Source organism: Strigops habroptila, chromosome 17 (assembly GCF_004027225.2).
Source record: "Strigops habroptila isolate Jane chromosome 17, bStrHab1.2.pri, whole genome shotgun sequence".
Lineage (NCBI taxonomy): Eukaryota > Metazoa > Chordata > Aves > Psittaciformes > Psittacidae > Strigops > Strigops habroptila.
In genome coordinates, this window is record NC_044293.2 from 4,643,477 (window position 1) to 4,663,278 (window position 19,802).

Sequence of the window (19,802 nt, forward strand, 5' to 3'; positions counted from 1 at the left end):
GGAAGGTGAAATCTGTTGGTTTTACTGCCTCTTCCTTAAAATGCATCTCCCCCAGGCTTGGTGATCCAGCTTATCTGCAGGGATATGCTTGTGTCTTTGACCAGCTTCACTCCCAAGCCAGGCACCTCTTTTAGGAGTTTAGTGTCAGTTGAAATGAATCAGAGCTGTGCTGTGCTGAAAAAGAATCTACATTTAATTCCTGGGTTAAACTAGTGTCTTGGTTTTGGTGCTTTTCTGTTCAGCTCTTGGTACGTTCTATAGGATAGGGTTGAAAACGGGGCTGGCAGGGTTCACCTCAGATAAAAGCAGGTCGCCTGGCAGCAGTTGGGTGATAGAAATGCATGTTGTGGTTTTTCCTGACCTCAGAAGTGGAAAGATTTGCTCTCCTTTGAGCTGGGAGCAGCTCTAGCCCTGCGTAGGTCGAGTCGCTCATTAAAGTTCCGAGTGACCTCAATGCGAGCTGAATAACAACTATATTCCAAAGCAAATAGTTATTACCCAATAGTAGTTGGCCTTCTCCTCACAGGTTTTAATATTGACTTGGAAGCTTGCTTTGGGCAGCATTAGGATTCAAACTCTGCAGTGATTAGTTTCATGATGAAAAACCACATTCGTGTCTCTTACTTCGCCCAGTGAAACGCACCCCGGGAGCATCCGAATATCCCATGAAAGACCTGAGCACGCCACCAAATCCCCCTGACAGGGTTGGAGGTGGAGCAGGACCTTCCAACGGCCCTGTTCGGAGCAGTGACATGCTCTACTTGATTGTGGGCTGCGTCCTGGGGGTGATGGTCCTTATCCTCATCGTTTTCATTGCCATGTGCCTGTGGAAGAACCGCCAGCAGAACGCCATGCAGAGTGAGTGCTTCTTGCTTTCCTTTCATGAGGAACATATTATCAGTGTAAAACGAGTAACTTCCGTGTTTTATGAATGGGAAGCATTTTCCTGTTAGAAGCCAGCTGGCGTTTCTTTAGAGACTTGTACTTTCTAGGTGTGCCTTGGGTGAAGATGTGGGTTTTAAGAGCAGCAGTGTCTCTGTTTGTTTGCCCTGCGCATCGCTGTAAGGTTGTGCTGCAGCTTCACCCAGAGAATGGTGTGTGAAATGCCTGGGCAGAGTTTCTTCAGCTTATCATAGAATCCCAGCCTGGTTTGTGTTGGAAGGGACCTTAAAGCTCCTCCAGTTCCAACCCCTGCCACGGGCAGGGACACCTTCCACTAGAGCAGGTTGCTCCAAGCCCCTGTGTCCAACCTGGCCTTGAACACTGCCAGGGATGGGGCAGCCACAGCTTCTCTGGGAAAAGTCTGTGCCAGCGCCTCAGCACCCTCACAGGGAAGAGCTTCTGCCTCAGAGCTCATCTCAGTCTCCCCTCTGGCAGGTTAAAGCCATTCCCCTTGTCCTGTCCCTACAGGCCCTTGTCCAAAGCCCCTCTCCAGGTTTCCTGGAGCCCCTTTAGGCACTGGAGCTGCTCTAAGGTCTCCCCTTAAGGAGCCTTCTCTTCTCTCAGCCTGTCTCCAGAGCAGAGCTGCTCCAGTGCTTCAAGCACCTGCATGGGTCCCTGCTGATTGCAGTGGCAGAACTTGTGTTTAATCATAAAACGTGGAGCCTAAAACTCCAGATCTCTCCCTCTCTTGTGTATATCTGGGAAGAAAAAGAACTTGCAGCACTTGGAGGACGAGTCCCTTGTTACCTCTCAGTCCCTCGGCAGTAAAATGGAGTTCAATGTCCAGGTTTTTTGGAGAGGTGTTAATAAGGAAAACCTGCCTGTTGGCAAGTAGAAGCCTGGAGCAGATGTGCTGGAGCTTTGTGAGGGGCTCTGTACCCTCCAAGCCATCTCGTGCTAGCACAAACTCTTCACCAGTCTTCTCTGTAACATGTAACTCACCCTCGCTCTGTCCACAGGCCGTGGTTACTTACACTCTCTGACCAAGAGAAGTGAAACAAAACTTCTTGCACTATAAGACAGTGTCTTCAATAGGCCCAGAGATATTTTCTGGACATGAAAAGATACCAGAGACTCGGTTACACAAATCGATTTTAGGATGCTCCTCATAGTGACAGACGTCAGCCGAGCCCTTTCAGACCAGCATTCCTGGTCTGTTCTCCAGGATGTGGCTGTTTCCCATTTCCACATTTGGACGCTAAGCACTTGGATATTAGGGCTAATTTACAAAAGCTGTAGAAAGAGAAAATCGGTTTCTTTTGTTTCTTAGAAGCACTCGTCTAAGCTCTCATTTGGCAATCAACATGCTTTTGGTGATGATGTCTCCTGCAGAGTATGACCCTCCTGGCTATCTCTATCAAGGGGCAGATATCAACGGGCAGATGATTGAGTACACAACGTTACCTGGGACAAGCAGAGTCAATGGCAGCATCCATGGGAACTTCATCAGCAACGGCAGCCTCAGCAACGGCTGCCCCCATGTCCACCATAAAGTTGCTAATGGAGTTAATGGGATCCTGAATGGAGGAGCTGGACTGTACCCAGGGCACAGCAACTCCCTGTCCAGGACGCACATGGACTATGAGCATCCCCACCATCTCGTGAACGTAAGCTCTTACACCGGGTGGAAAGCTTGGCGTTTACTCAGAGCTTGTAGAAGCAGGCTTAATTCGGGTGGGGGAAGTACTCATCCATTGATAACAGCCAGTTCCACTAAACGACTTATCCCAGAGGAAGCAACTGGGCTGATATTCCTGATACAAACATCATGGTTTTCATTTGAGAATATCAGATGACAGCAAGAATTCCACTTACTCTGGGAAATCTGCCTCTGCCCTCCTCTTAACAGCATGTAAGCTCTGAGAATGCCTCAGTCCTGGGCTGGGCTGAGATACTTTGCTTGTACATATGGTATTTCTCAAGCTTCGAGTTAAATAGATTTAATTAGAGCTGCTCATTCTGCAGCTTTATGGCTCACCCGTTCTTTTCCCCCACCTGTTTCAGATCTGTAACTCTCAGCCATGCTATTAATTATGGCAAAGCACGAATGGAGCAGGAGGCTTCAGCGAATCAAATGCCCCATCCATCTTGAAATGCCTTTATTTTTTTGCCCTTTCAGTCCCTTATTTGTGCCTGGGACAGGCTGAGTTTTGGGGTTTGAAATTCAAAATAAAATTCAAACCTAATTTAAGCCTCTGATCCAGCCCTTTGTACGCTGTGGAAAAATACTTCATTTGCTGAAATGCGTCCCGTTTCCAAGAGAGAATAATGATTTCATTATTGTCTATGGAAACAGATGGCTTGCATTCAAGCTTACTAAACTGACTCAAAACTGTGAACATTGCCCAGGAAAACTGAAAGAAAAAGTTCAAAAGTCTGAATAACCCATGCTGTTTCTGGAGGGGAAAAAAAATGGGGCTATTGTTTGTGTTAGTAATTGAACACAAGCACTTCATTTTATTGAACAACAAATTAGCACTTGCACAGTAGTTGCCACTTCAGTTAACTCCAGCTTCCAGTCCAGCCCAGTTGGTTCTTCACCTGATCCTGGCTTTGCTCTGCTGGTGCAGCAAAAAGTGCTGCTTTCTGGTTGCTTTCAACACCAAACCATGGGTTTTTGGACCTGTCCAAAAAGTCTCCAGAAGTCCTCAGCACCCCGAGCCCTCGGGAAGGGAGGAAAGCTCTCCCGTGAGAACGCTCCAGGGCTTGCGCTGGTGTTTTGTCCCTCCTATTATGTGTTTTGTGGAGGGGAAGGAAGGAAACAGGCATGTGGTAACACAGGTCTCGGTGCCACGGGATGGGACACGCAACGCCGCCGTCTCGTTGACAACCGGGTTGAGTTTTTCTTTCCCCTCCTCCACGTTGTGCAGAGTTGGAGTCACGCAATCTCTTCCCACGTAGAAGGACCCGGACGGGCACGCGGGGTGAGGCAGCACAGGAACAGGATGTTCTCATCCTCATTAGGACTCTTTTTATTGTTCCATTGATTGGGCTAAATGAGGAAGAGAGAAACGGGCCAGGATGGCAATCAAGGCTGATTAGGCATTTCCTCAGTGCTCCCTGTTGCCCTGAGCGGCCTCAAACCTGAAGGATAAGCCCTGGTTTTGCAGGAATAGGGATTGTTAGGAGTTACCTACCACTTGAAGCCTCCAAAGCCAGGTGAGCTCTCCCAGACCAGCTCCTCTCCCAAAACACAGCCAGTATCCCGGCTCCGCAGCGTCCTTAACAATGAGGTATGTGTTAATCTGGGCATTTCGACTTGCTTGTAATGGCCCCTGCAGCCAAAACCAACACCACAAAATCCCTCTCACCCCGAGTCATTGCTGGCGAAGGAATTACCCCATCTGTGCAAATATTCCATGTTTCAAGAAACTCCGTGTCGCGGAGGCAACTGATCTAATCGGGGTAATTGCAGGAAAGTGGGATGGGTTTGGGGTGTGACATCAGCCCTGCACATTTCATCCCCTGTCTCCCCAAATGAGCCCGGCTTGCTAACGAACAGCAAGTTGCTTTCATGTCTGTCATCAGTGTTAAAAATAAACATATTTACAGTGGGTTGATTCAATCAAACCTGAGTGTATTAAGCTGAAAACAGACGAGGGAAATTACCACATACTTGTCCAAGCTGCAGTTATTTACTTTTCCCTGACACACACGCTGGCAAAACCCCTCCACTTGGCTTGGTACAATAGCTCAGTGTTGCTGTGCCACCTTACCAGGCCCACATCAGAAGATTGATAAGGTGATCAGAGTTTGGAACCCCAAGTGGAAGGGCTTGGGGTGCTCGCTGGAGCTGAACTGCCTCTCGTGTGTTCACGCAGAGGTTGATTTCTGGTTCTTCTTCCTTACTCCTTCCCTGCAGGGCGGTGGGATGTACACAGCAGTGCCACAGGCCGACCCCTCCGAGTGCATCAGCTGCAGAAACTGCCGGAACAATAACAGGTAATGTAGAACTTCCCCAAAAGCAGGATCTTCACAGACAGAAGCTCTTGTGCTAAAGCCAGGGCAGGCAGAAGCAGAGAGCTCCGATCCTGGCTGAGGGGACAGAGGAGCTCAGTGTCACCGTGTCACTTGGAGAGCAGCTGGTGATTGTGGGATGCACTAAAGCGAGTTATTAAACCCCCAGAGCTCATTTTGCTCGCTGGGATGTGAGGCAGGTTGGGCTTAAACCTTATTTCCTGTGTTTTCTTCAGTTTCGAGATAACGAAATCATTCCATATGGAGTTTGTCAGACAGGAGTTAATTGGTCTTTGGTATTTTACGTTTCCTGCTGTTCTCTTTAACACCACCAACAAAACAGAGTTGCAGCTTCGCTTTCACAAGGCTCTTCTTGGTAAAACATGGGATCTGAGGTCCTTCAGGCCTTGAGGAGCAGTTTGGCCGGGTGGGATACACTTCTTGCGTGAGGAAAAACGGATTCTTGTAGAGAATAAAGGAAAATCCCGTTGTACATTGAGGCTGGAGCCTGAGTTTTTATGAGGTTTTTCACTTCTGAAAGTTTTACAGAATATCCTTCCAGGCTTCTGACTAAACCTCTGGTTCTTTTAATGACTAAAAATAGGACTGAAATCAGAAGTGCTGGGCTGCTCTGGCTGCTAAATTATGGCTCGTTTTTCAATCCTACTTGGAATTTTGTGTCTCACTCAAATCATCAGCTGCCTATAGGTGTCCATCTGGAGAAGCTGACTTGAAACGAAGCTGTTGCTGAAGGCAGAAAACACGGTTGCTTTATTTTTATGGGTCTCTTTAAAACAGAACTTACAATAGGCTTTAAATTCTTCCTCCTTCCAGAAGTACAGGGGTGATGGTGAGATGGAGACAGGCTGCAGGTAGAGCCGGGCAAAGCGAGCTGCTGTTCCTTTACAAGCCAACTGTCTGCTTTCAAGGCAGACCAGAAGTCAGCAAGATCCATCATTTGGAACATGCTGTGTGTGTGTGTGTTAAGAGCTTGCTTTCCACTTTGAAACCTATTTAAACTTCTAATTGCTCCTTTTTTTCCCCTTAAGAAAGCAGGGATAGTGTGTTCCATCCTCTGCAACTGCACTGCTCCTCCCAGGCGGGTCATCAGCAGGGGCTGAACTTTGAATTTTCACATCCCTGTTCTATATTTGACTGCTGGACAGGGAAACAAGTTGTCCTTTACAGCTGTCTTGCTCCAGAGGGGACCATTAACATCCTTTTGGCAGCCGGGACAGCTCCATTCCCTTCCCGGTGCTGGGGGAATGGAAGGAGGACATGGGAGAGGGGAATGGGGAGGACCAGAAACGTGCCTCAGCATTACACCAGGGAGCGGGATGCATGGCTAGGAGGAGGAGGAGGAGGAAGGCCTAGTGGGTTAGTGCAGTCAAGTCAGTCAGTGGGAATTTGGGGCTGGAATCTTTCCCCTGTCTTTGTTCAGGTAAGGGCCGTCCCCTCCATCCAGCTCCTGTGGCTTGTCCCACATGGGAATTATTGCCCCTTTTTCCCTAAACCCAAGCAATTCCCTCTGCAAAACACCCATGGGGTAGCAGAGGAAAGCAGGTCCCAGTGGGAACAGCCCTGGCAGGGTGATGGTCACCAGCTTGTGAGCATTTTGGGTCGGACGCTCCACCTTGGTGCTGCTCCTTCCTCAAGGAGCCTATTTCCACTGAGTGCCTGGAGTCGTGGCTGAGTTGGGTTGAATTTAGCAGGCGTTTGAATTGTGACCACGTGCAAATGAATCCTAAAGGTTTAGAGTATTTAATACCTGCCTGTTTTCAGCAGTAGCCATCTCACAGCAGCAGGTTTTATTATTGCAGTGGTGAAATCCCTCGGTCTTCGCTTTAAATTAGCACTTCATGCTCTTGTAACTGCTGGTGGAGGTTTGCCAGGGCTAGAAGTTGCTGAAATGTGGATACCTGCTTTGATGTTACAGACAAAGCTGGTAAGAACGGGTGCGAGTGTGGTTGACACTTGTTACGTTCAGATTGAGAAGTGATTCTCTTATTTCTCTGGTGCTTTTGTGCTAAAACTTTCTAGATACCTGGTGGCTGCAGAGGAGTTTGTGCTTTTGCAGGTCTCTCCGTGCACGTTTGCTGAAATACACATTGCAAATAAAGCAGAATCAATGCATTTGCCAGCTTTTTAAATCCAAATTACGCTGGGGTGGGGGTTTAAGCTCTACTTTGGTAGGATTTTAGCACTGAGAATTGATAGAAAACGTGTCTTCTGCAGCAGGGATTTTTATCACTACTCGTGTGTGCTCTGCTCTGCGTATACCGATGGCTGGTTTCCATCCAGATGTGGTTATTTCAGCTTAAAAAGCCAAACTGCTGTCTTGAAACATCATTCCAGCCTGCGCAGGAATACAAAGAGCTGCCCCAACCTCTGTGTCTTTAAAAAGAAACCCCCATAAACACACAAACCCAAACACTTAAAATGGGGGTTTTTTTTCCTTTAAATAATAAGCGAGCGCAGTCAAAACCTCTGCGGAAAGAAATGCAAACTAATAAATGGATTTGTTTGAAGACCAGATGTGTTTCATGTGGATTCTGCAGTGGCTTCTGTGGTATTTTGGTACTTGGAATAATGATTTTGGAGGGGGTTATGGGAGTGGAAGGACAAAATAGGAGAGGGAAGGTTGAAAATGAAGCTTGGTGCTGCTCCATCCTCGCAGCGTTTTGGAGGGGAGCAGCTCCCCCCATGTCCCATGTTTTGGCTTTGCCTTTACCAGAGGAGAAACTCACTCCAGTTCCTCCTCTGGAAAGCTGTTTTGTGGATGTTTTGCTGCTCTTCCAGCTCTGGCCATCCTGGTCATGGTTTTCAGGTGAAAGGATAAACTGAGGCTTGTAGGACCAGTCCCTCGAGCATGATGGTTTTATGGATTGACGTGGCCTCTAATGGGATAAAAGTGGTTTCTGGAGCTGGGGCAGGACCTTGCTGTGATTGCCAAGCCTAATATCTCCTGGGTATAAATCCATCTGAGCTCAGTGCTTGGTGCTGAGTTGTATCCATAGCAGCATATCAAACACTTGAATCCCATTCAGCCTTTGCAGGAGCATTTTGGAGGAGCACTGACTCACAGTGACTTTGAGCGCTCTCCCTCTGCTTTTATCCATGAATCCATCTCTGTTCTGCAGAGCATTTGGGGGCTGGATTCCCAAAGCTCGTGGTCAATGAACCTTTGACTTCTGTGATGGTGATGGTTTAGTATAAAACCACACTGGTGTGTGATTTTGGGGGGCTCTCTCATGTGGGAATTGCTGATACAGATGTTAGCTGAGGCCACGTTGCTCACGGGGCTCCAAAGAGTGGAGGCAGAGGAAAACCCTGCTTGGTGCAGTGGAATGTGTGTATCTTGAGGTCCACCTCCTTTTTGTTTAAAGGTTAAATAGTTTGGCTCTAACAATTGATTTAACAGTTCAACTCCAATTTCACAGCTTTATGCAGGTATTACAGGGCCAAAATCTGAGTTAAACACCGGGGGGGGGAGTGGTGGTGTATATTTATAGTACCACATCTCTTTCTCTAATATGCATTCACTCTGATAACACTTGGTATTTATTTTCCAAAGTACTTCAGTTTTCTGGTTGGGTTTCAACCTGAACTCTTTTTCTTGGCAGTGAAAGCCTGTTTTATGGGGCTGCTTAAAGGGGCTGCAAGAAACCTGGAGAGGGGCTTTGGACAAGGGATGTAGGGACAGGCCAAGGGGAATGGCTTTAACCTGCCAGAGGGGAGATTGAGATGAGCTCTGAGGCAGAAGCTCTTCCCTGTGAGGGTGCTGAGGCGCTGGCACAGGGTGCCCAGAGAAGCTGTGGCTGCCCCATCCCTGGCAGTGTTCAAGACCAGGTTGGACACAGGGGCTTGGAGCAACCTGCTCTAGTGGAAGGTGTCCCTGCCCATGGCAGGGGGTTGGAGCTGGATGAGCTTTAAGGTCCCTTCCAACCCAAACCAGGCTGGGATTCTGATTCTGTGCAAGCAGCAGCACTGATAACCCTGTTTTCCTTCTGTCCCATCTGCAGGTGCTTCACCAAAGCCAACGGCACTTTCGGCAGCAGCGCGCTCCCCGTCGTGCCCATCGTAGCACCTTACCAGCAGGATGGTTTGGAGATGAAACCTCTCAACCACCACGTCATGGTGGCCATGTGCTTGGCCTCCACCCTCCCGGAGTGCAGCGCCCGGCTGGAGGAGGACAGCAAGGAGAGAGCAGAGCAGCCCTCCCCACAGCATCCCTGCTGCAGGGACGGCAGCACCCGCCTCTCCGTGGATTGCACGGATGGTAAGGCATTCCCAGGCTTTGAACTGGGAATATGCTGTCGGACAGCTGCAGGGAGCTTAGTTTAGTGCAGAGGAGCTGGTAATTAAGGCCTTTTGGAGAAGGATGAAGTGTTCCACCTTTCCCATCATGGGAAGTGGCAGCGGTGATGCTCGGGTGCCTGTGGCTGGGGTTGATGCGTCTAAACGGAGCTGACGTGCTCTGGATAACGAGGCTGTGACTGATTGATGGGGGGATTGAGATGGGATCTCAGGCAGAAGCTCTTCCCTGTGAGGGTGCTGAGGCGCTGGCACAGGGTGCCCAGAGAAGCTGTGGCTGCCCCATCCCTGGCAGTGTTCAAGGCCAGGTTGGACACAGGGGCTTGGAGCAAACTGCTCTAGTGGAAGGTGTCCCTGCCCGTGGCAGGGGGTTGGAACTGGAGGAGCTTTAAGCTCCCTTCAACCCAAACCATTCCATGATTCTATAATGGAATTTTCCCCTGGTGAGCAGACATCTGTGACAGCCCAGAACCCCCCCAACCCACCCTCCCCTTGCTTTGCAGGTGACAACTGCGCGCACTCGGAAACATCGAACCACATTTTGAGCTGGAGTCCCCTTATTCTGCAGCCTCTTTCCAAGGACTGTAAGGAAAAACCAGGATGGAGTTCATCCGGAGTCACCTTAAACGGTTCTGGGGACCTCCGGCAGCTCCAGCTGCAGGAAACCTGAGGAAGTGACCACCGCTGTCCCCATTAAGGCCAGGAACTGCAGAGCAGCATCGCTCAAAGGGAGTGATGGGGGATGTTAATTATAACAGAGAGAGTCACTATTTATTTTTTTCTAGTAGTGTCCTATGAATGTATCTTGTTTTTAAAGAATGGTTGCCTTTTTATATTATTTATGCCTTGAAATCCCTTTTCTTTGGGGGGTTGGGGGGGATGTGTGTGTCCCCCACACACCCCCTGACACTAGCCTGGTTCTGTGTATAAAGAAAGGAATTGTAATAATATAAAGAACAACGATGGGAAACCCAGAGTGTGGCTTCCAGAGGGTATTAACCCGCATGAGAAGTGATCCCAAGGAGTCTGACACAGGGATTTAGCCAAGTGGGTCTGAGGCTTCCTCCCTGCACTCAAACCCTCCTTTCCATGAACTCCTCATGTCCTCGTTTGGGAAGAATCCAGTGGATCAATAGGAAGATAAACAGGCAAAGTGACCCTTGGCTGCGTCCGTGGAGGCAGAGCTCACTCTGGTGACTGCTTGTGCCTTTTGGAGCTTGATAACCCTGCTGTTTGCAGGAGTGCGGATGGAACCCGGTGTGGAATCTCACCTTCCCGCTTGCAGGAGACAAAACCCAGCTCAGCTGCACCTTGAACTCCTTGGATTGAGGGAACAGCAACGGCTTGAACAGGCTCTGCCATGAAGGGAGTCGTGTCGGAGCAGCTCCCGCTGCGCTGCGAGAGCCCTGCCCGCCCCTCGGATCCAGCATGAGGTAGGTGTTGACACGTTAACTGCAGGGCTTGGGTTGGGTTCTCTTTCCCTTCCCAAATTGAGGCCGGGTAAATAAACCAAAGCGCAGAGCGCCGAGATGAGGGGCATAAATCACGGTTACAGCCGCCCCGAGGCGACACGTGCAGCCGCCTGCTCCCCACGAGCATTCCCGGCCGAGGCTGGGAAGGGAGGAAGTGATGCTGCGCTGGCTGGAGCTGCTGCGGAGCCCTCGGGGAGCCGAGGTGCAGGTGCAGAGAGTGGGCTTTGAGGAGCAATTCCTGCTCCAGGAGGACACTCTCCCTGTGGGATGTTGGGAGTGTTGAGCCGGGGGTTCTTTTCCTTTTGTTGTGTTACTGTTCCGATGGTCAAATTAGATGGAATGTGATGGCAACGGAGCTGGAGCAGGGCCTGGAGCACGAGTGGGATGAGGGACCTGGGGGGGTTTAGTCTGGAGAAGAGAAGGCTCAGGGGGGACCTTATTGTCTAGAACCTGGCTCTCTAGAACCACGGCCTTGGCAGTGCTGGGTTAATGGTTGGGCTTGATCTTGGACGTCGTTTCCCAACCTAAACAGTTCTATGGTTCTATTTATAATCTTCTCGCCTTTAGGGTTGTGCATCCATCCTGATTCCCGCAGGGATGTCGTCCTGTGCCAACATCCTGAACCTCACACCGCAAACCCACAGCCTTTGCCTGCCACCTACGCCGGAGCCACTGCAAATCCCTGCTTCTCCCACCTCGTTCATCATCTCCTCTCCTCATCCCAGCCTTCTCCGTGTGCTCCTCACTGGATTTTTCCCTTCACAAGACCCTGCTGCGAGGCTTTTCCCTGGCTCCCGACGGAGACTGGCGGGCGAATGGTTGGGATTTAACTCGGGCCACTTTGTTGTCCCCAAACACTGAGATTTAACCCCATTTAACCGACCTCTCTTCAGTCAGGCCCTGCACGTGCTCCCCTTTATCACGGTTACATCGCATAAAGACACTATATTTTCCCAAGAAGCTGTACTTTGAACTGGAAATGGGATGTGTTTTGGAATGATGTCGGTTTTGCAGGAGGTTTGGGGGAGGATTGTAAGGGGTTTTGGGGTGGTTTGATAAAGGAAGTGGTGCTGCTTTATGGCCTGAGTGGGGCTTGGTTCCCCACAGGCACTGAAGTGAGGTTGGTTCCCATCACTTGATACTTCCCAGTGGGTTATTAACCAAATACAGGAGAAACGGCTGGAGATGCTCTGGTTCCTCACACACACCACGGGATGAGGGGCAAGGAAAGTTGGGATCACTCAACCCTTTCCTTGGACCCTGCTCCCCTCCATCCTTACACCAACACGAGGCACAACCATCACCACTCACTAACACCCTGGGGTTTGGCCTGAAAAGGGCAAATTTGGGGTGAAACAAGGACCCTTCCCCACCCCCCCAAAGCTTTATGGGTGTCTTTGCACCCATGAATTCAGCCTGGTCCCAAAACAGCAGCTCCCAACCAAGCCCTTGGGGTTTTTTTGCCTCTCCAATGGGTGAGAAAGGATTTATTGTAGCTCCAGAAGGATGGAGGCTGAGTGGAGGGGCGTGTGCCCGGTGCTCCCGCTGCATCCCGGCAACCATCATCCACGTCCCCGAGCACCTTTTAAATACTCTAAAGCAGCAGAAGCCCTTCGCCAACACCCCCAAGGGGTATTTTTCCAGCTGCTGGGGTTTGACTTCAGCAGTGTCACAGGAGCTGAGGCTTGGGACACGTGTCCACCCTTCCCGGGATGAGCGGGATGCGGAACAGGGCAGGGAACGCTCATGGAGACGCCGTGATGCTGACGTGAACCGGGGGATCATCCGCTGCTGTTGGGTCTGGCTCTGGAGGTGCTGGGAGAGCCCCCCAGTGCCACCACATGGGTCTGGGTCACCCCAGCGGGTGGCTCAGCCCTGGGCTCCCCCCATGGGTGCTGTTACCTGCTGCTGCACCCGGGGCTGACGCGTCTCCCGGTGCTGCTCCATCCTCCAGGGCTGTTTCAGCATCCTCCGGTGTGCCCGCGGGCTCCTGGTCACCGGGCCCGGCCCTAGAGGGGTGGGGAGGGGGGGACAGGCGGGGGTCTCGCGGTGCTGGGTGCAGGAGCAATGGGGCAGCCCCATGGGGTTTGGGCACTCACGTGCGGAAGAGGAGGTTGTGCAGCCCTGGGGATGGAGAGATGGATGGATAGACGTGAGGTGCGTGTGCCACGGCCCCCCATGAGCCCCCAGCACCCAGCACTCACATGGGAGGGTGTCCCGGTGGCGGGCGATGCAGCGCACGGCCAGGAGCGACGCCGCGGTGGCCACCAGCATCCCCACCACCGCTGCCCCCGTCACCGCCGGGTAGGCTTCGAAGGGAGGCTCGGCTGGAAGAGAGCAGAGGGAGAGGGGGGGAATGTGGCAGGAGCAGCCCGAGGGATGCGGTAGCCGGAGCCTGTTCACTCTGAAACCTACTGACGGCCGCTCGCGCTTTGCTCCTCAGCTCCACCAGGCTGCCACCATCGCCCATCTCCAACCCTGCTCTGCCCCACGGAGCAGCGCCCCAGCCCCCTTCACCTGGCGTCTGCACCTCGGAGGGGTGCCCGGCCGTGCGGTGGTTGACGGCCAGGATGCGGAAGGCATAAACCACGGCCGGGTCCAGCCCCCCGAGGCGCCGGTCGCGCGAGTGGGGCTCGATGTCACCGGCGGCCGTTTCCCAGGGCCCGGCCGCCCGCCGGGGGGGTCTCTTGGTTTGGCGCCGCTGCACCACGAAGCCGGTGAGGTTGCCGGTGCCCTGCGTCCGCCACTCCAGCCGCACCTCGGTGCGCGCCCGCGTGTACCGCAGCCTGCTGATGGTGACGTTGGGGGGGGCCGGGTACCCTGTGGGGACACAGCGCCCCATAGAATGAGGTTGATCCCCCCCCCTCTAAACCCACCCGCCACATCCCAGGGCTCACGTTCCACGCGGAGCTGGACGGGGAGGCTGGCGGTGCCCACGGCGTTGGCTGCGGCGCAGCGGTAGGTCCCGCTGTCCCCCGGCCACTCCGCATCACGGATGGTGAGGTTGAGCCACGCTTCTCCCCGCTCCAAGTGGTACTTGGCCAACCCCGCTGGCAACTCCTGCTCCTTGGGGTCGTACCAAGCCATGGTGGCACCCAGGTTGGCGCCGGGGCCGCCTCGCCGGCACGCCAAGCGCGCCTCGCCGCCCTCCAGCACCGCCACCTCGCTCCTCGCCACCTCCAGCTCGGGGGCCTCTGCTCGGTGACAAGACAGGATGGCACCAGTGGGGCTGTGCCACCGACCCGCGGCACGGGGACACACAGGGACACGGCTCCGGCTTACCCAGGCGCAGGCGGCACTCGGTGCCGGTGGCCTGGAGCGGATGGGTGGCCGCACAGATGTAATCCTGCCCCCCCAGGCTGCTGCTGGTGCTCAGCACCACGACGGTGGCGGAGGGTGCGGGGTCACCCAGCGCCTGCCCAGCGCCATCCCACCAGCGCAGGGTGACGGGGGGGGTCCCCCCGTCCCACCGGCACCGCAGCATCACATACTCGTCCCCCTTGGTGGCCACTGCCGCGCAGGAGGGGCCGCCAGCCGGGATCCCTGCGGGAAGGAGAGGTGATGGGATGGGGACCGTGATCTGTGCCCCCCCCAAAAGAGACCCCTCCCCAAAGCATGGGGGGGGGCTGGGCGGTGGGACCCTCATTGTGGAGCAGGGGGTCCCAGCATCACGGGGCTCACCGTGGGTTTGTGGGGGCAGAAGGGGGTGTGGGGGGCACTCACACAGGGTGGTCCCGCAGGCAGCCCCCTGCGGCAGCGCGGGGTGGGAGGCCAGGCAGGAGAAGGCGCTGCCGTTCCTGGTGGCCCCCCCTGGCTGGATTCTGGTGGCCATGGAAAAAGAGGTCCCCGTCACCCCCCGCTCTTCCTCCTCATCCTCCTCCTCGGGGCCCACCCAGCGCAGCCGTGCCGGGGGGAACCCCCCCAGCCAGCGGCACCGCAGCGCCACGTCCCGCACGTCACCGGCGGCCAGCGCAGAGCAGCTCGGGCTCCCGGCTGGTGGATCTGCGGGAGACCATCGGTGCTGGGGTGGGGATTGGGGGAGGTCCAAGTCATAGCCCCCCCATCCTGCTCCCAAATCACCCCTTGCACCCACATCCTCACCAGGGAGCTGCATTGGTCCATCTCGCCCCTCTGGGGGTTACTTACAGTAGACGGTGAGGACGATGGTGGCCTGGGTGCGGGTTTGGAGGTGGATGTTCTCGGCCAGGCAGGTGTAGGTGCCGGCCTGGGCGCGGGTGATGGCAGCGAGGATGTAGGTCTGACCCACATGGACCTGGGAGCCGTTGTGGAGCCAGACGTAGCGGCTGGGCGGGTTGGATGGCGCCAGGCAGCTCAGCACCACGTCCTCGCGCTCGCCCGCGGAGAAGCCGCCCTGCTCCGGGCTGAAGGGCTCCACGCTGATGGCCGGCTCGTCGGGGCCGTCTGTGGGGACACGGGTGCTTGAGCACAGGGTCCCCACACAGGGTCACAGCCAGCCCCAGGGCAGCCTGGCACTGGGGGGAGAAAGGGGGCACCACGGTGGTTGTGAGCACACAGGGGTGCGTGGTGGCCGTGGGGCGCTATGGGGCACTCTGCTGGCGTGGTGGCCATTGGGGTACCGTGGTAGCAAGGTGCACGGTGGCCATGGGCACGTCTTGGTGGCAGGATGGATGCATCCTGGTGGCAATGTGCTTGTTGGCCATGGAGGCATCCCAGTGGCAGGGTGCATGGTGCACATGGAGGTACCACGGTTGCTATGGACCTGCCATGGTGGCAGGGTCCTTGGTGGCCATGGACACACCAGGGTGGCACTGGAAGCACCACAGTGGCAGGGTGCATGGTACCTATGGACCCCCCATGGTGGCAGGGTGCTGGTGGCCATGGCCACACCATAGCATCATCAGAGGCATCCCAGTGGCAAGGTACATGGTACCTATGGACCCCCCATGGTGGCAGGGTGCTGGTGGCCATGGACACACCAGGGTGGCATTGGAAGCACCACAGCGGCACGGTACATAGTACCTATGGACCCCCCATGGTGGCAGGGTGCTGTTGACCATGGCCATACCATAGCATCATCAGAGGCATCCTAGTGGCAGGGTACATGGCACCTATGGATCCCCCATGGTGGCAGGGTGCTGTTGACCATGGCCATACCATAGCATCATCAGAGGCATCCTAGTGGCAGGGTACATGGCACCTATGGATCCCCCATGGTGGCATTGAAAGCATCATGGCAACAGGGTACACGGTACCTATGGACCCCCCCATGGTGGCAGGGTGCTGGTGGCCATGGCCACACCATAGCATCATTGGAGGCATCCCAGTGGCAAGGTACATGGTAGCTATGGACCCCCCATGGTGGCAGGGTGCTGGTGGCCATGGCTGGTGCCCCCCGGTGTCCCCCCCCCCCCCACTCACAGACGATGTCCAGGTAGACGGGCTCGCTGCTGCGGTTGTTGACCTCGTTGCGCGCGGTGCACACGTACCACCCGGCGTGGCTGCGGTTGGCGGGCGCCAGGCTCAGCTCCGCGCCGGAGCCCCCCAGTGCCACGGGGGCCCCCCCCCCGCGGCTGCCGGTGCTGCCAGGAGAAGCTGAGCGGCTCCGTCCCCTCGCGCACGGCGCACGTCAAGGCCACCGGCGTCCCCTCCGCCGCCGCCGCCGCCGTCGGCCGCACGAAGGGCTTGGACACGGGCACTGGGGGCAGAGAGCAGTGAGCGGCCCCCCCTGCACCCCCACATCCCCCCTGTGCCCCCCAGGTGGTGTGTTGGCTGCCGAGGTGCTGGAGTGGTGGGGGGGTGGCTGATGGCAGCACCCATGGGCTACTGGGTGGGCAGGGGCATGGCCGGGTGTCCGTGTGGGGGGTAATGAGGGCAGGTATGGGCTGGAGGGATGATGGGTTGGCCAGGGCAAGGAGATGGGGAGGGCTAGTGGGGTGCTATGTTGGCTAGTAGGGTGCTGTGTTGGCTAGTGGGGTGTTATGCTGGCTAGTCAGGTGCTATGTTGGCTAGTGGGGTGCTGTGTTGGCTAGTGGGGTGTTATGCTGGCTAGTCAGGTGCTATGTTGGCTAGTGGGGTGCTGTGTTGGCTAGTGGGGTGTTATGCTGGCTAGTCAGGTGCTATGTTGGCTAGTGGGGTGCTATACAGGCTAGTGGGGTGCTATATGGGCTGGTGGGGTGTTATATGGGCTAGTGGGGTGCTGTATGGGCTGGTGGGGTGCTATATGGGTAGTGGGGTGCTATGTTGGCTAGTGGGGTGCTATACAGGCTAGTGGGGTGCTATATGGGTAGTGAGGTTCTATATGGGCTACTGGGGTGCTATATGGGCTAGTAGGGTGCTATGTTGGCTAGCAGGGTGCTATGTTGGCTAGTGGGGCTCTACGTTGGCTAATGGGGTGCTTCGTTGGCTGTTGAGTACTGTGCTGGCTAATGGGGAGTTACTCATTGGCGTGTGGGGGTGCTGTGTTGCCTAATGGGGTGCTATATTGGCAAGCAGGGCTCTATGCTGGCTAGTGAGACCCTCTGTTGCTACTGGGTCTCTGTATTGGCTAGTGGGGCTCTGTATTGGCTAGTGGGGCCCTTCGTTGGCTACTGGGGCACTACACAGGCTAGTGGGGCCCTGTGTTGGCTTGTGGGACCCTTCACTGGCTAGTGGGACCCTTTGTTGGCTACTGGGGCTCTATATTGGCTAGTGAGATCCTTTGTTAGCCAGTGGAGCTCTTCATCAGCTAGTGGGGCTCTTCGTTGGCTAGTGGGGCTCTATATTGGCTACTGGGGCACTATACACAGGCTAGTGGGGCCCTTCGTTGACTAGTGGGACCCTTTGTTAGCTACTGGGGCTCTGTATTGGCTACTTGGGCTCTATATTGGCTACTGGGGCTCTATACTGGCTACTGGGGCTCTGTATTGTCTACTTGGGCTCTATATTGGCTACTGGGGCTCTATATGGACTACTGGGGCTCTATACTGGCTACTGGGGCTCTATATGGACTACTGGGGCTCTATATTGGCTACTTGGGCTCTATACTGGCTACTGGGGCTCTATATGGACTACTGGGGCTCTATATTGGCTACTGGGGCTCTATATGGACTACTGGGACTCTATATGGACTACTGTGGCTCTATATGGACTACTGTGGCTCTATATGGGTTACTGGGGCTCTATGTTGGCTACTGGGGCTCTATATTGGCCCCGGTGGCAGTGCCTTACCCAGTACCCGGAGCAGGATGGTGCTGTATCCCACGCGGAGCCGGCCGCGCTCCGGGAAGAGCCCCTGGCACAGGAAGCGGCCGCGGGCACCGGCCCGCAGCTCCCGCAGCTCCAGGCTCCCGTTGCGCAGCGTCACCCGGCCCAGCGCTGCCGCACCGGGGGCCAGCGCCACCTCCCGGCCCGAGCCCACGGCCACAGCCCGCGGCGGGCCCGTGCCCCCCGGCACGAAGCTCCAGAAGACCACGGCCGGGGGGGTCCACGTTGGGGACCCACAGCTCAGCTCCACCGCCCGGCCCCGCACCCCCGTCACCGTCTGCTCCTCATAAACCACGTCCCCCGCGGACAGCGGCTGCCCTGGGGTGCACGCAGTGAGCCCGGCTCCATTCCATAGGGATTTGGGGTGGGATTGGGGGGGGGGGTCACGTATTTACTCACCCCCCGCCAGCGCCGGCAGCAGGCACAGGAGCCAGGGGCCCATCCGTGGTGCGTGGTGGTGCTCCATGGAGCCATGGCCGATGCCGAAGCAGGGCTGCGCTCTCCGCTCCGACCTCCTCTCCGGTTACTCCGGGGTAATTAGGCCCAGCCCTGATTAACTGTTAATTATTGATAACCAGCCTGGGCACTGGGGGGGGGGGACATGGACACACACACAGACACCCACCGCTGCAATCTCAGGCTGAGGACGGGAGCGCTCGCTGCAGGAATGGCAGCAAAACCCCTTTTCCCCTGCAGGGAAAACGCATCCCTATCCCATCTTCCCAATGTTTGCTTGGATAAAGGAGAGGGAAACCCGCTTTTCCCCCCTCCTTGATCCCAAGCACGGGGTTTGGAGCCGGGGAAGCGAGCACGGTTTGATATTACATCTCCTGCTGGCCACTGTGCCCCAGCCCATCAAACATTCATCGCTGTAACGCAATTCCAGGGGGCTGGAGCATCCCACGGGAGGATTTGGGGGGACACAGGAGCTCGCTATACCCCATCTCTAACGTTGGTATCGATATAGATATTGTGGTGGTGGTGCGGGATGATGCCTGGGAATTAGATTTAATTGGGATACTGGAGGTGGATTCCTGCTGCCATCTAGGGGCTGGTGATGGGGTTTAAGGAATTTCTTCATGGCTGGTTCCTGGAATCATCAAATCGTTCAGGTTGGAACTGGCCCCAACTGAGCCCTGGGAACACCACCAGTGACTGGTCACCAACTGGAGTTAACTCCACTCACCACCACGCTTTGGGCCCGGCCATCCAGCAAGGAGAATCATGGAATGGTTTGGGATGAAGGGACCTTAAAGCTCATCCAGCTCCAACCCCTGCCACGGGCAGGGACACCTTCCACCAGAGCAGGTTGCTCCAACCCCTGTGTCCAACCTGGCCTTGAGCACTGCCAGGGATGGGGCAGCCACAGATTCTCTGGGAAAAGTCTGTGCCAGCGCCTCAGCACCCTCACAGGGAACAGCTTCTGCCTCAGAGCTCATCTCAATCTCCCCTCTGGCAGGTTAAAGCCATTCCCCTTGCCCTGTCCCTGCATCCCTTGTCCAAAGCCCCTCTCCAGGTTTCCTGGAGCCCCTTTAGGCACTGGAGCTGCTCTAAGGTCTCCCCTTCAGGAGCCTTCTCTTCTCCAGGCTGCCCCAGCCCAGCTCTCTCAGCCTGGCTCCAGAGCAGAGCTGCTCCAGCCCTCGCAGCAGCTCCAGGGCCTCCTCTGGCCTCGCTCCAGCAGCTCCACGTCCCTCTGGTGTTGTTGCCCCAGAGCTGGATCAGGACTGCAGGGGGGGTCTCCCCTCCCTGACCTGCTGCTCACACTCTGGGGGTGCAGCCCAGCACATGGAGGGGTTCTGGGCTCAAGCACACACTGAAGCCGGGTCATGGGGAGCTTCTCCTCACCCAACACCCCCAAATCCTTCTCCTCAGGCTGCTCCATCCAGCCTGTTT

The 19,802-nt window shown here is 55.3% G+C and overlaps 2 protein-coding genes across 2 annotated transcripts in view; one reads left to right on the top strand and one right to left on the bottom strand.

Annotated features, from left to right (window-relative positions):
• The window catches only part of CDON (cell adhesion associated, oncogene regulated), a 54,978-nt gene extending 43,109 nt beyond the window's left edge, over positions 1-11,869 (top strand). The window contains exons 15-20 of the mRNA XM_030505570.1: positions 634-858; positions 2,275-2,549; positions 4,805-4,884; positions 8,922-9,178; positions 9,717-10,646; positions 11,253-11,869. Coding sequence (XP_030361430.1) covers positions 634-858; positions 2,275-2,549; positions 4,805-4,884; positions 8,922-9,178; positions 9,717-9,883 — 1,004 coding nt within the window. The 3' untranslated portion in view covers positions 9,884-10,646; positions 11,253-11,869. The remainder of the gene's footprint in view (positions 1-633; positions 859-2,274; positions 2,550-4,804; positions 4,885-8,921; positions 9,179-9,716; positions 10,647-11,252) is intronic.
• A 271-nt stretch (positions 11,870-12,140) lies between these two features.
• On the bottom strand, positions 12,141-18,668 carry VSIG10L2 (V-set and immunoglobulin domain containing 10 like 2). Its single transcript, XM_030505335.1, is given in 14 exon segments — positions 12,141-12,500; positions 12,588-12,694; positions 12,785-12,809; positions 12,890-13,012; positions 13,203-13,505; positions 13,583-13,879; positions 13,968-14,228; positions 14,409-14,687; positions 14,832-15,107; positions 16,086-16,225; positions 16,227-16,362; positions 17,874-18,227; positions 18,309-18,458; positions 18,535-18,668. Coding segments are annotated over 13 exon segments (2,439 nt in total). The 5' UTR covers positions 18,376-18,458; positions 18,535-18,668; the 3' UTR covers positions 12,141-12,429.
• Between the last annotated feature and the right edge of the window lie 1,134 nt (positions 18,669-19,802).